At 42.4% G+C, this 14,293-nt stretch overlaps 2 protein-coding genes across 2 annotated transcripts; both read right to left on the bottom strand.

The window, feature by feature from the left end:
* Window positions 1-542: 542 nt before the first annotated feature.
* On the bottom strand, window positions 543-3,106 carry LOC115179300 (ras-related protein Rab-20). The gene is made up of 2 exons (XM_029740696.1): window positions 2,799-3,106; window positions 543-1,953 (listed from the first exon to the last, which is right to left on the bottom strand). The coding sequence occupies exons 1-2, from the start codon at window positions 3,055-3,057 to the stop codon at window positions 1,385-1,387; spliced, it is 828 nt and encodes a 275-aa protein (XP_029596556.1). The 5' UTR covers window positions 3,058-3,106; the 3' UTR covers window positions 543-1,384.
* Window positions 3,107-4,116: 1,010 nt separating this feature from the next.
* On the bottom strand, window positions 4,117-13,724 carry cars2 (cysteinyl-tRNA synthetase 2, mitochondrial). The gene is made up of 15 exons (XM_029740695.1): window positions 13,156-13,724; window positions 13,024-13,074; window positions 12,809-12,926; window positions 12,631-12,702; window positions 12,378-12,483; window positions 12,183-12,263; window positions 9,164-9,293; window positions 8,624-8,757; window positions 8,287-8,354; window positions 8,056-8,122; window positions 7,820-7,958; window positions 7,362-7,485; window positions 6,995-7,093; window positions 6,161-6,376; window positions 4,117-4,622 (listed from the first exon to the last, which is right to left on the bottom strand). The coding sequence occupies exons 1-15, from the start codon at window positions 13,401-13,403 to the stop codon at window positions 4,557-4,559; spliced, it is 1,719 nt and encodes a 572-aa protein (XP_029596555.1). The 5' UTR covers window positions 13,404-13,724; the 3' UTR covers window positions 4,117-4,556.
* Between the last annotated feature and the right edge of the window lie 569 nt (window positions 13,725-14,293).

Genomic DNA, 14,293 nt, shown 5'->3' on the forward strand with positions numbered 1-14,293 from the left:
GAAAATATCAAAATGTTTATGTTCTAAATTCCCAGAGAACATTGAGAAGTGGATGTGTGGAAATGTTGTTTAAAATGAAGCACAGTAGTTTGAAATCTCATCAGGGACTCACCAGTACATAAATTCTGTTTGATTTCTTAGTCAAGGTGGCAGCGTGTCTTTGGGGTAAAGAGGATATTTTGGTTCTTTGGCCATATTCTTCGTCCTCCATATTCAATGGGAGCTCTCTAAAAACAGTCCCTACACTACACCCTTGTGGTAGCATTTTACACCATATTTTGAATAACAATATGGTGCCTTCAAAATTAAAAACCATGTTATTCACAGAAAGCTGAAATTCAATAACTATTATTGGAGGTAGAATGGCTTTAATTTAGGCAGATGGTAAACAAAGAAAGAAATAAAAAGGTGTCTGAAAATGGCAAATGCCACAAAAATCAAGTGAAACTGCATTTTCTATCAAGGACAAACAGCTCAGACAAGTGACATTTTTGTGCAGCTCAGTCCAAAAATTCCCCAAGATCAGAATTGACAAAAAAACATTGAAAGTGTCATTTCCTTTTTAATGTGAAACCATAAAATATGAAATATGAACAGCAGTGCCAGACTACTGGACTTACTTACAGAATTGGCACATTTTGCCATGGTGCAGAGAAAAATGAGAAGTTTTCTAATGCTATTCTACACATTTTGTCATGAGGCTAAGAGCAAATTTTGACAAATACAGTTTTAAAGCCAATTTCCTACAATTCTACACTTTTGCCATTGTGCAGATTTTTTGTTTTGTTGGTATTTTATAGCGCATCTCATTTTGTTTACATTTTGCCATGAGGTTAAGATAATTTTGCAGTTTTAAACCTAATTTCCTACAATTCTACACATTTTGGTATCATATGCAACAAAAACATGGGTTAGGGGCCCAGGGCACATGCCCAGTGCCTGTTCGGTAATCTGGCCCTGCTGAACAGTTGAGCTCACTTGATGAGTAATCCCTCTGTATTAAAGTAGAAACAACGTGGGTGTACACATGTGTACGTCTGTGAAAACCTACCCCTAACTCCAGGGAAGATTCTCAATTGCATACTCCTTGCATCCTCTCTCCAGCTCCTCCAATAGGTTTTGAGATGGTCAGAGGGAAGGGACCTCTGGATTTCTCATCCAATGGGTTATGAGAAGAATACTAGGAGAGAAGAGGCAAGGCGCATACAATTGAGATTCTCCCCAAGACTTCTTCCTTGTCTTCAGCAGGCTCTGGTGTAAACGTTCCCCAAGGTACAGATCTAGGATCAACTTCCCCTCCCACAATCCTAACCTTACCCATTTGTGGGGAAAATGCAAAATAGACCCAAGATCAGCATCTTGGGGCTACTTCACCCTACTCCATTCAGCAGCAGCCCACCTTGGTTTGCTTGCTGGACACCGGCCCATAGTCCTCCAGGTCTATGGTAGGTGAGGCCTCGCTCTCCGACCTCATCCTCAGGATGGATGGCAGCACCATTTCGAACAGCGTCTCGAACAACTCGTCCACATTGGCACCCGTCTTGGCGCTCGTTTCAAAGCACATCCTCTCTGCAGGCGGGCTCAAACGCTCATCCAGCGCCTTGTACCGGAGGATACGCTGGTAGAGCGCCACGGCGTCCTCCTTTTGAACCTCTCGGGTGGCCACGGGGGAGACCGTAGTGGTGGAGGTTGGAGGGATGAGGTGGCAGGCATAGTGCTGTGTGTGGACGGGGCAACCCCCCTCATAGTCTTCTTCCGCATTGGAGGGGTCTGTGAGGTCAGCCTTGTTGCCCACCACAGAGTAGATGCAGTCGTGATTGGCTGTGTCGGTGAGAGACAGGAAGCGCTCCTCCAGCTCGGCCAGGCTCTGCCAGTTGGTCACGTCGTAGGTAAGGATGACAGCAGACGCGCCGCGGCAGTACATGGAGCCGAGCCCGTGGAACTGCTCCCGACCTAGTAGTGAAACATGAAGCATGTTTAGATGGTTACATAGTGTAATGAATCAAGAAGGGAGAGTGAGCTTGTCCAAGGTGGTCTGCAAAACCTCAACCTTCTAGGTAAAAGACCTGCACGCTAACAACTGCTCCAAGAAACCCATCTCCCTTGCTGGAATCAATATGAGGTAAAAATCTGTTGTTCTGCCCCTGCGCAAGGCAGTTAACCCACTGTTCCCCGGGCACCGAAGACATGGATGTCGATTAAGGCAACCCGCCGCACCTCTAATTCAGAGGGGTTGGGTTAAATGCATTAGACACATTTCAGTTTTAGGCATTCAGTTGTACAACTGACTAGGTATCCCCCTTATATGCGTTTATGAATGCACGGTCGCTCCACAATACACGGGTAGACAGAAACTTTTACCATATATCCCCATTTGTATTATGTTGTGGGTATTCCACGCACGAAAGTTAATGGTTGCTGTATTGAATTGAAAAATCCAGTCACTCAAGAAAAGAGGTAATCTTCAGTTGAGCTCTGTATGCAAAGTAGGCCTAACTACCGTGGCAAGCACTACCTCCACCCATTCTTTCCTCACTGTAAACAAATCCCCCCAAAATTAGACATAAAATACAAATTAAAAAAATAATAATCTTGAAACCCTACTGTGAATTTGGAAAATACATGTTGATGCTTGCGTCTCAACAAATTACGCTTGATGGGTATAGCCTAATTAGTTGCAATTAGTCTTGTCTGTGCACTTAAAAATGCTAAATAAATGTAGAAATTGACACTGCACTTTCCCCATGTGCTATACTAGTACTGGAAATAAAATAAAATTATCATAAAAAAATACCTACCTGCGGTGTCCCAAAGCGATATGTTGTAGGGTCCCCACTGCTTTAAGTAGAACGCACCGCCGACGGTACTAATGGTATCATTGAACTTTTTATCCATGTACCTGTGTAACAGAGAGGTCTTTCCAACGTTCATGTCCCCCAATATAACCAGTTTCACGTCGGGCCTCCTCGCCCTTTTCATTTCAGGCATGGTTCTTTTCATTCTCCGTCTAGACACCCGAACAGGCGACACTATCTCAAAAGTGCAATTGACTTTCATTAGAAACGTATTTGATAAAACTGTCAAAGCAATTAAGCTTCCCTACTGTTCCGGTCTGTCAGGTGGCCTTCGGTTTTGACATGCATAGAACATATGTATGTCTAAAGCGAAAGAATGCATAGGATTTACCAAACCAACCGTGAGTCAACTTCTGCCCACTTAGCATCCACCGCAGAATAAAAGGCACATGACTCGTTTCTACATGAACGGATATATCAATGAAATTGTGACACAGCTTGCTCAATGATCAGAGTTCACTCAGAAAATAACGACAGGGGAAACATGTGTGAACGACTGCTGGACGTTTTAAAGTAGTATCTGGCCAACGAGCATGCAGGAACATCAATCAAATAACTGAGATTTGATTGGAAAATGTAAATGTACTCCACCAACCCAAAGAGAGTTTTCCCTTTATATTTGCATGGGTGTAGCTATTGTACTTGATGTGCTATATTTGTCTTGTGACCTTTATTTGATAACAATTAATAAACCTAGAAATTAAGATTTAGTCACAAAGGTTGGGATCTTTTTACTTCTATATTTCCACCCCCTCTAATGTGTGTGTTGATGAAATCAGTAGCAATTAGCATAATGTAACAACAGAAAGACAGACACTGAAAAAAAAGAAAGACAAACACTGAACAAAAATAGCAGGCAAAATCCACTGGACAACATTGGAGGCACCTTATGGTAGAGAATTGAACATTAAATTATCTGGCAACAGCTCTAGTGGATATTCCTGGAGTCAGCATGGCAATGACACACTCCCTCAAAACTTGAGACATCTGTGGCATTGTTTTGAGTTACAAAACTGCACCTTTTAAAGTGGCCTTTTGTCCCCAGCACAAGGTGCACCTGTGTAATGACCATGCTGTTTAATCAACTTCTTGATATGTCACACCTGTCTGGTGGATGCATTATCTTGGCAAAGGTGAAATGCTCACTAAGAGGGATGTAAATAAATTTGTGCACAACATTTGAGAAAATAAGCTTTTTGGGCATATGGAAAATGTCTTTGATTTTCTATTTCAGCTCAGGAAACATGGGACCAAGACTTTACATGTTGCATTTATATTTTTTTTTAGTGTGTAATAATTTAAATGGCATTTTGCACAGGAATAATTTGACAATTATGATTTCAGAAGACTTACATATTTGATAGTCATTCCCCTGAAATACATTTTACTTTGAATAAAGTAGCTTAAGGTGAAAAATATTTTACATCAACACTTTTTTGCAGACCTAAGTATACTTTTATGACAATCCCATTTATAACTATGTGATAGTATCATATCCAATGCCAGTGATAATAGTCCAACCTGCCCTATGACAAATTCCATTATACCAATCCTTCTTAAGTCTTGAGTAAACCGTCAACATCATAGCAGCTTCAACCCACAATTCCATGTCTCCCAGTCTTTGAGGACTACCACAATCTTCATCCAAACCAGGACATACAAAACTCAATCTAAGCACATTCTGTTTGTAATTCTGTTCTATTATTTCTTGTCCTGGCCAGCTGGCCTCCTCTGCGAAATCTCCCACGTGGAGTTGGGGCCTCTGTCCTGAATCCAGAAAAAAAGAACAACTTGAGTCATAATGAAGGAATGTCACCCAGTTTAAACTTCCTCATACTACAAACACTCAAGTCTTTCAAGCAAGTTATAACAGTATGGTAAATTTTGCAATATCAGTACATAGCTATGCAGGATGTATTTTTAGACACTAGATGGCATAAAGTTTCTAAGTGTTCAACTTCTTGGACTATGGTTTTACTTTTGAGGAAAAATATGTCAAGTGTTAAATGTGATTTTTTTCTTCATTCAAATATTACTTGCCTAAATGAAATCTGACAATTAAATGCTAAATGAGAAATAATCCAGTGCTTCCAAAACTTTCTTTACTCATGTCATTCATATTCCATTCACCCAGCTCAATGTAACATCGATAGGTTTAGGCTACTACGTGATACTTGAATTTGCCCTATACCCATCATGAGGTTGCTACAACCTAACCTAAGTTTATAACGTATTAACATAGGTGCACAGGAGGTTGAGAGAAAGGTGGCAGTGACACATTCAATACCGCCTTGCACACTCTTGCCTGCATCTAGCGGATCTAGGGTGTAATCATTAGTCCAAACATTTGTTTAGTTTTACAACCAAAACAAGAGTTTCTATTGCAGGTCAGTCCATCCCATTTACTTACGTTTAAGAAACGTTTTGCAACAGAATTGGCAGAAGGAATACATCCCTGATCACCCGCACAAACAGTTCACTTTCATAGCAGCCACATACAAACAGCATCATCACCTTGCTCGATGTACAATTCCTTCTCGCATCTCACCTTTTCTCTTCACTTGTGGACCTTGGTGCACAACAGCTGTCTGTGACCCAGTGAAAAAACCTCTCCAAGACAAACTTTCATAACATACCCGCTAACCGCTACACACAGCCTACAATTATCACCATATTAGCTAATGTCACAGTCAACATAGCTACTAGAAGTAACGCGTTAGTAAACCTGCTACAACGAGCTTGGGCGTTATCCAGATTTTTACTGTTATTCTGCCATTCTGTGATTTATGCTATTACCGGCTTAGCATACAAGGGGGCGCTAAAACTGCTAAAAGTCCAATGGGCGTCTATTACCAAAATGCCCAAAAAATTTGCACAAGTAATTTGCAGTTTCTCTCATTCATTTTAGCTTGTAAATGTCCACACTTTTGATTGGTAGGATAACATGTCAGTTCATGTTGCAAGAGCTCTGATATGTTGGAGGACGTCCTCTGGAAGTTGCTATAATTATTGTGCAAGTCTATGAGCCTCCTAGGTTTTGTATTGAAGTCAAACACAGAGGACGGAAACTAGCTGTTCTCTGGCTACACCATGGTTCTACCTGAGAGAGTGCTGTTGAGGCTACTGAAGACCTTCATTTCAAAACAGTGTTTTAATCAGTTATTTGGTGTGAATATATTTAGTATAGATTTATCTAAAAAGGATCACTTTCTTAAGGTTTCACTATTTTTAATGAAACTCACTGAGTAGGATCATCTAACCCTTCCTCCTTTGGGGAGCCTCCACTGACCTACACACACACTAACCCTTATGTGCACTCCTATAGATGCAAGGTCTTTCCGCAGGGTGTCGCAGGCCTTGAGGAGGGGTAACTTTTCTGAGTGTGGTCTTGGACTGGCATGGGCGGGCTCTCCAGGCATGTCTTCCACGGACAAAGCGAAGGCCCGCACATCGCTACGGAAACGAGCCAACTGCTCCACCACGTTCTCTAGGGTCCCCGAAGAATCAACAGAATGAGGCTCCTGAAGATGAAGATAGGTGAGATATGGAACAAGTAAAGCAGTTAGGGTTATGGTCCCTTATGGTCCTGTGTGGCTCAGGTTTGTGGATTCAATTCCCACGGCGGACCAGTACAAAAATGTATGCCCTGGATAAAAGTGTCTGCTAAATTACTAAAATGTCAATTGTAATGTAAAATGGTTATAATGAACCTGATTTTAGGCCCATAATAGGTGCCATTTTAACCACAGAAAAAAGTAACTTGCATCAAAAAGACAACATACTACCAATACTGCTGGCATTTATATCAAAGAGATGGTGGCAATCGTTTATGGACATTTACCATTAAAATGGTGCAGTCACACAATCATGTTGCACTGGAATAAGGCCAGGATTCAATCCAATCAGTGGTAGATCCGTATAATAGTGCTTATTGATATTTAAAGTCTATTTCCGATTGAGCCGACATATGCTGCATTTACTGTGAATACAGTCTCCGCGAACATTGCTTTAAAAGGTGCAAAGCCCGATCGGATTGAACCCCGACCTTAGTGGTGCGCTGAGTATTTGAGGAGATACACTCCTATTGTGCTGTCATAATGTCAGTGAGCTTTGTGTTACTATGAACTTTAATCTCTGACCTTTCTGTCCAGCAGGTCGACCCCCAGGACCTCAAAGACTTCCCTGATGTAGGTGAGGAAGGCCCCAAACACAGCTGGGCTCCTTGGTGATCTGTCAGGCTACTCAGACAAGGCACAACAAGTAACAGTGAACCATTCACCATACAGTACAAGCAATCCCCTTATGAAACACAGGAAAATCTACATGAGAAATTGTGTCATCTTTGTAAAAATTCAATGCAATGTGTGAAGGTATGACTTGTGATTATGTTACATCTTATTCAGGTTAGTTGTGTGTCGACATGCTGAGACGTTGACTTTCTTTGCCTGAAACTGTTCCTCAGAGTGGTACGCTACATTTGTCATGGTTCTCATCTTGACAGGTTACCTTAGCGATGGGCTGAAGATGGCGGTTCCCATGGGAAACAAGGCTCATGATGGCATTAACAACCCTTGGCGTATCAAAGTCATCTGCCAGTGCTCTGACAACGTTTGCTTTGGTTTCAGCTAACCTTGAAAACACAGACGCCAAGGAATTGGTCAAGGTTAATCTGCTTACCTTCTGAAGGACATTGGATATGGTAGGAAAAATTAACTGTTCAACCTGACCTACGACAATTAAACATAAATAAGTGACCCACCTTGTGTAAAATATGCCCGTGAATGTACCATCCTGACAAAGCCGTCATCAGAAACGAAAATGGCAGTAATGTCTCAATGAACTGAGAATGCATGTGACTCTCCTGATACGATGTTCCTGCACTAGAATTAATTTGTGTGTGTGTATTCAATGCTGTACTACACTGCATATAAAGTATAATAGCAGAAAGGAGATGTAGGCCCTACCTTTCCCATAATGCCCCCTCCTGCACAGCCTGGCACTGCAGCTGGCCCCTCATGTAGGCCTGGGCATCATGGGTGAAGGCAGTAATGGTTGCCAGGGAGCTCCGAGCTTCGTTCAAGCTGGCGTCACTGTAGTCGATTGCTGTGAACAACAAAAAAGATGACCCCAGAGCTCAACATCACTTGAGTAAAATGAAAACCAGTTTACCATCATAAAAACAACCAAAAAGGGTTCACACCTGATCTGTATTTGGTCAGAAGGCAGAACATTCGGAATTCATTGGTGGAGTAAGATTCTAGGAAATCCTGCAAGTGAGAGAGATGAATACACATGAAGTACATATTACCTCAATTAGGAAGAATTTAGACTTGTTATAAAACAAATGACATTTTCTAAAGTGCAAGCCTGAAACCATTTAATGATGTTTATTTATTTAAAAGTAGTAATGTACTGTAGATCAACACTTTACCTTTATCGTTATATAATTATTCAAGGACTTTGACATTTTCTCAGCACTTCCTTTAAGATGTAAATGTCCTGCATAAGAAAATAAAGTAAAAGTAGAAATGCAGATATGAATCATCTCCTTTTGCCATTCTCCATCATTACCCATGGAGGACTTAAGTAAAGCATAATCCACGTAAGTGGACATCACAGTCATGTTTATTATCTTTCAATCTAAATAAAACCGACTGATACATAAAGAGACTCCCTTGGACATGTGCAATAAGAAAAAATAATTTCAGTTTTGCTACGGTGTGCCCTACTGAATACGACCTACGTGTCACAGGACTGTGGAGTCCTACCTGAGTGCAGGAAGTAGTTCCCCCACTGGCCACACTGGTGGTAGGCCTCACACTGGGCGATCTCATTCTCATGGTGAGGGAAGGCTAGATCGACGCCCCCAGAGTGAATGTCCAGCTGACTTCCAAACACAGAACTGGAGACCAGAGAGGTGAAAGTAAACTTTCAGAAACTGATCTATATGCATTCCCATATACTTTTGGCCCAAAGTGACAGACACCAGGGGGATTATTTAACTCCATACAGTGAACTCCCAACATAAATTACATGGTGATAATAAAATGCATTTTTTATCAGATTAACACAAGCCATGGTAGGTAGGCAAATATTTATTGCTGTGACAGAGAATGAGTTGAAAACAAAAGCAAAGACATGATGACCTAAAATAGCCTGGTTCCAGATCTGTTTGTGCTGTCTTGCCAACTCCAGTGGTCATTTTCATTGGCAAGACAGCACAAACATATCTGGTACTATGTTAGTCCTAAATGATGAATATAGGGTTATTCTTCAATAACCAAGGGTTAGTAAAATGAGGTTGGCACCTGGCAATGGTGGAGCATTCGATGTGCCAGCCGGGTCTTCCCTTGCCCCAGGGAGACTCCCAGGAGGGCTCCTGCGGCTTGGAAGCCTTCCACAGGGCAAAATCTCTGCTGTCCCGTTTCTCTGTGTCCCCTTGGAAACAATATGTTAAAGCTTAAGGTTGCCTATGGTTTTGAAATAGCATACTGTAGTCTTCCAAACACAAAGGAAGTACAATCTAAGCTAGATGCCCTCAATCTTACACAAATGATCAAGGAACCCACCAGGTACAACCTTAAATACAAAAACATGGGCACCCTTATAGATATTATCCTGACAAACTTGCCCTCCAAATACACCTCAGCTGTTTTCGATCACTGCCTCATTGCCTGCATCCGCGGTCAAACGACCACCCCTCATCACTGTCAAATGCTCCCTTCTGCGAACAGGCCTTTCTAATCGACCTGGCCCGGGTATCCTGGAAGGATATTGACCTCATCCCGTCAGTAGAGGATGCCTGGTTGTTCTTTAAAATTAATTTCCTCACCATTATTTAAGATAAGCATGCCCCTTTCAAAAAAATGTAGAACTAATAACAGATATAGCCCTTGGTTCACTCCAGACCTGACTGCCCTCGACCAGCACAAAAACATCCAGTGGTGTACTGCACTAGCATCGAATAGTCCCCGCGATATACAACTTTTCAGGGAAGTCAGGAACCAATACACACAGTCAGTTAGGAATGCAAAGGCTAGCCTTTTCAAACAGAAATTTGCATCCTGCAGCTCTAACTCCAAAAAGTTCTGGGACATTGGAAAGTCCACGGAGAATAAGAGCACCTCCTCCCAGCTGCCCACTGCACTGAGGCTAGGAAACACTGTCACCACCGATAAATCCATGATAATTGAGAATTTCAATAAGCATTTCTCTACGGCTGGCCATGCTTTCCTTCTGGCTACCCCAACCCCAGCCAACAGCTCTGCACCCCCCGCAGCTACTTGCCCAAGCCTCCCCAGCTTTTCCTTCACCCAAATCCAGATAGCAGATGTTCTGAAAGAGCTGCAAAACCTGGACCCGTACATATAAACTGGGCTAGACAATCTGGACCCTCTCTTTCTAAAATTATCCACCACCATTGTTGCAACCCCTATTACTGATCTGTTCAACCTCTCTTACGTATCGTCCGAGATTCCTAAAGATTGGAAAGCTGCCGCGGTCATCCCCCTCTTCAAAGGGGGTGACATTCTAGACCCAAACTGTTACAGACCTATATCCATCCTGCCCTGCCTTTCCAAAGTCTTTGAAAAGCCAAGTGAACAAACAGATCACTGACCATTTCAAATCCCACCGTACCTTTCCCGCTGTGCAATCCGGTTTCCGAGCTGGTCACAGGTGCACCTCAGCCACGCTCAAGGTACTAAATGATATCATAACCGCCATCAATAAAAGACAGTACTGTGCAGCCACCTTCATCGACCTGGCCAAGGCTGTCAATCACCGTATTCTTATCGGCAGACTCAACAGCCTTGGTTTCTAGAATGACTGCCTCGCCTAGTTCACCAACTACTTCTCAGATAGAGTTCAGTGTGTCAAATCGGAGGGCCTGTTGTCCGGACCTCTGGCAGTCTCTATGGGGGTACCACGTAGTTCAATTCTCGGGCCGACCCTTTTTTCTGTATATATCAATGATGTCGCTCTTGCTGAGGGTGATTCCTTGATCCACCTCTACGCAGACGACACCATTCTGTGTACATCTGGCTTTTCTTTGGACACTGTGTTTACAAACCTCCGAGCTTCAATGCCATACAACACTCCTTCCATGGCCTCCAACTGCTCTTAAACGCTAGTAAAACTACATGCATGCTCTTCAACCGATCGCTGCTCGCACCCTCCCGCCCGAATAGCATCACTACTCTGGACGGTTCTGATTTAGAATATGTGGACCACTACAAATACCTAGGTGTCTGGCTAGACTCTAAACTCTCCTTCCAGACTCATATTAAGCATCTCTAATCCAAAATTAAATCTAGAATCGGCTTCCTATTTTGCAACAAAGCCTCCTTCACTGACGCTGCCAAACATACCCTAGTAAAACTGACTATCCTACCGATCCTCGACTTCGGCGATGTAATTTACAAAATAGCATCCAACACTCTACTTAGCAAACTGGATGCAGTTATCACAGTGCCATCCTTTTTGTAACCAAAGCCCCATATACCACCCACCACTGCGACCTGTATGCTCTCGTCGGCTAGCTCTCGCTACATATTCGTCGCCAGACCCACTGGCTCCAGGTCATCTACAAGTCTTTGCTAGGTAAAGCACCGCCTTATCTCAGCTCACTGGTCACCATAACAACACCCACGCATAGCACGCGCTCCAGCAGGTATATCTCACTGGTCATCCCCAAAGCCAACACCTCTTTGGCTGCCTTTCCTTCCAGTTCTCTGCTGCCAATGACTGGAACGAATAGCAAAAAAATATGTTTTTGTTTTTTTTAAAGAACAAAAAAAATATATATATATATTTTTTTTTAAATCGCTGAAGTTGGAGACATAGCTCCCTCACTAACTTTAAGCATCAGCTATCTGAGCAGCTTACCGATCACTGCAGCTGTACATAGTCCATCTGTAAATAGCCCATCCAACTACCCATCTCATCCCCATATTGTTTTTATTTACTTTTTTTGCACACCAGTATTTCTACTTGCATATCATCATCATCTGCACATCTATCACTCCAGTGTTAATTTGCTAAATTGTAATTTCTTCGCTACTATTGGCCTATTTATTGCCTTACCTCCTTACTCCATTTGCGCACACTGTATATAGATTTTTCTATTGTTATTGACTGTACTTTTGTTCATCCCATGTGTAACTCTGTGTTGTTGTTTTTTGTCGAACTGCTTTGCTTTATCTTGGCCAGGTCGCAGTTGTAAATGCGAGCTTGTTCTCAACTGACCTACCTGGTTAAATAAAGGTGAAATACATTTTTTAAAAGTATGACAAAAACATGTCACAATGAAGTGATGTAAACACATACCAGGCTCACCAGCTGCATCTCCAGCACCCATAAGCTTGCCGTAACGGTCCCCGATGGACCCGATATCGAAATACACGTCCCCTGCAGCAGAATGAACACCCGGAACTCAGATCCTGCAACTATTTGCAAACTGATCTTGGCTTGAGAAAGTAACAACGAGAATGTATCAACAATTACTTTTACATATAGACATACCTTGTTTTGTGGCATAGGCATGTTCATTCCTGATGATGCCCTCAATGAAAGCCACAATTTGAGGTATATTCTCAGTGACCCTCAAGTACACAGCAGGAGGAAGAACCTTGAAAAATATAAATGAACATGCATATCTTTGCCAACATATCAAATATATGTGCAGTAATTAATGTATGCAGGGTAGGTACTATATAATACACAGCTAACAAAAGCTCAAATTTCTTCCACCCAGCAACATTACATACTCACACACCTTCAGGGCTAACATGTCATTTTTAAATTCCTCCTCGTACATTCTGGCAAGGATTGTTGGAGATATGCTTTTCTGCAATGTCAGCAAAAATATAATCAAAGTATGAAAAATACATCAATATCATCAGCACAACAGCATCTCAATTATAGGGGCTGCATTGGAGGTATAATAAGCCTACCTCCAAAGCTCTTCTGATGATTTTATCATCGATGTCAGTGATGACCATAACATGAATGACATTGATGCCAAAGACCCTGGATAGAATCCTCTGGATGATGTCAAATCTGACATAGGAACTATGAGAGATTAAAGTTCAGCCGTTTCAGTATAGCAAAAATCAACTTATGACATTTAATTTTGTATCATTGAAAATATACTTTGAGAGTGGGTTACCATGCATGCCCCAGGTGAGCATGGTCATAGACAGTGGGTCCACAGCTATACCTGCAGTAACAGTACAAATAGTTACTTCCGTCAATACCCAGTCAGCAGCAGCAGCTATATGAAATCCCATGTTTTCCATACCAAGTAGCAATTCCTTCCTGCGCCAATACCAGTGGTTCTTTCTGTTTGGTGAGGCTGTTGTAGGTCTTCAACCCCGTGTCGTATCCTGTTGGTCGAGTCCATTTCTTCCCCACCCCTGTACATGATGCACTGGGTCTGAAGATCAGTTTGCTTGGTGACACTAACGTTAGCTGAGTGTCCTTTGAGAAAGCATACCTGCTTCTTAATTTCAATAGAAGCGGCCTAAATATTGTTATGCAGGGCCACATGGTTACAACTTGAGTGCAAAAGAATAGGATGTACCTGGCGACGGAGCCACTCGTCCAGTCTCTTGTGTCAAGCGTGACAGACAAGTAGCTAGCTAGCTTGACAGTTCTCAATATAGCTAAGTAATGTAGATTAGCAAGCAACTCAACTGCCACTTCCAAATGTGTCGTTAAGTCGTCCGTTGTGCCTGATCGCTACCTCGACATGCTTCAATATTTGATTGTAAAGTGCACGTGCATACACCGAATCTTGAAAGCTGCTGTACACGGCGTTACATAGTTGCATTCCGTTCACAACTAGCCTCGTACAATACATCCAGATCTCGCGAGCTCTTCTTCTTCTTCTTCTTCTTCTTCTTCTATGATATAATGGTGGTCCGCAAACCAACGTTAAAGGTGCATGCCGCCACCTACTGTGCTGGAGTGTGTGGTCATTCACGGTTTATAACGTTTCTAAATCCTCCTACCTAACTCAGTCCTTCTGAGAAAATAAAAAAAGAGCACTACTAACTTCTAATAGACCCTTCCCCCATCCACAAAAACCTTTCCCAACCCGTCCAACCTGAATGACCCTACACTTCAATCCAACCCTCTCTTCAACATACTTACAAAAATATAACACATGCTCCACCGTTCCATCGACCATACACTCCAGACACAAATCATTCACATGCTTGCCAACCACATGTAATGACAAGTTCAATGTACAATTTCTTAAGCGCAATCGAGCAAACACCAACTCTTCCTTCCATTTACATAAGTATTCAGACCCTTTACTCAGTACTTTGTTGAAGCAGACTTGTCTCGAAGCCACTCCTGCGTTGTCTTGGCTGTGTGCTTAGGGTCATTGTCTTGTTGGAAGTTGAACCTTCGCCCCAGTCTGAGGTCCTGAG

The sequence above is a fragment of the Salmo trutta genome, chromosome 39 (genome assembly GCF_901001165.1).
Source record: "Salmo trutta chromosome 39, fSalTru1.1, whole genome shotgun sequence".
Lineage (NCBI taxonomy): Eukaryota > Metazoa > Chordata > Actinopteri > Salmoniformes > Salmonidae > Salmo > Salmo trutta.

Bases quoted from the DNA above. Each gene is read 5' to 3' on its own strand.
- cars2 (XM_029740695.1), bottom strand. From the start codon at position 13,403: ATGTGGCCCTGCATAACAATATTTAGGCCGCTTCTATTGAAATTAAGA. The intron at 8,355-8,623 runs GTAGGACTCCAC...TTTCTTATGCAG, and splicing joins GAACTACTTCCTGCACTCAG to GACATTTACATCTTAAAGGA. The intron at 7,959-8,055 runs GTGTGAACCCTT...TGTTGTTCACAG, and splicing joins TCTGACCAAATACAGATCAG to CAATCGACTACAGTGACGCC.
- LOC115179300 (XM_029740696.1), bottom strand. From the start codon at position 3,057: ATGAAAGTCAATTGCACTTTTGAGATAGTGTCGCCTGTTCGGGTGTCT. The intron at 1,954-2,798 runs GTAGGTATTTTT...TTTCACTACTAG, and splicing joins ATCGCTTTGGGACACCGCAG to GTCGGGAGCAGTTCCACGGG.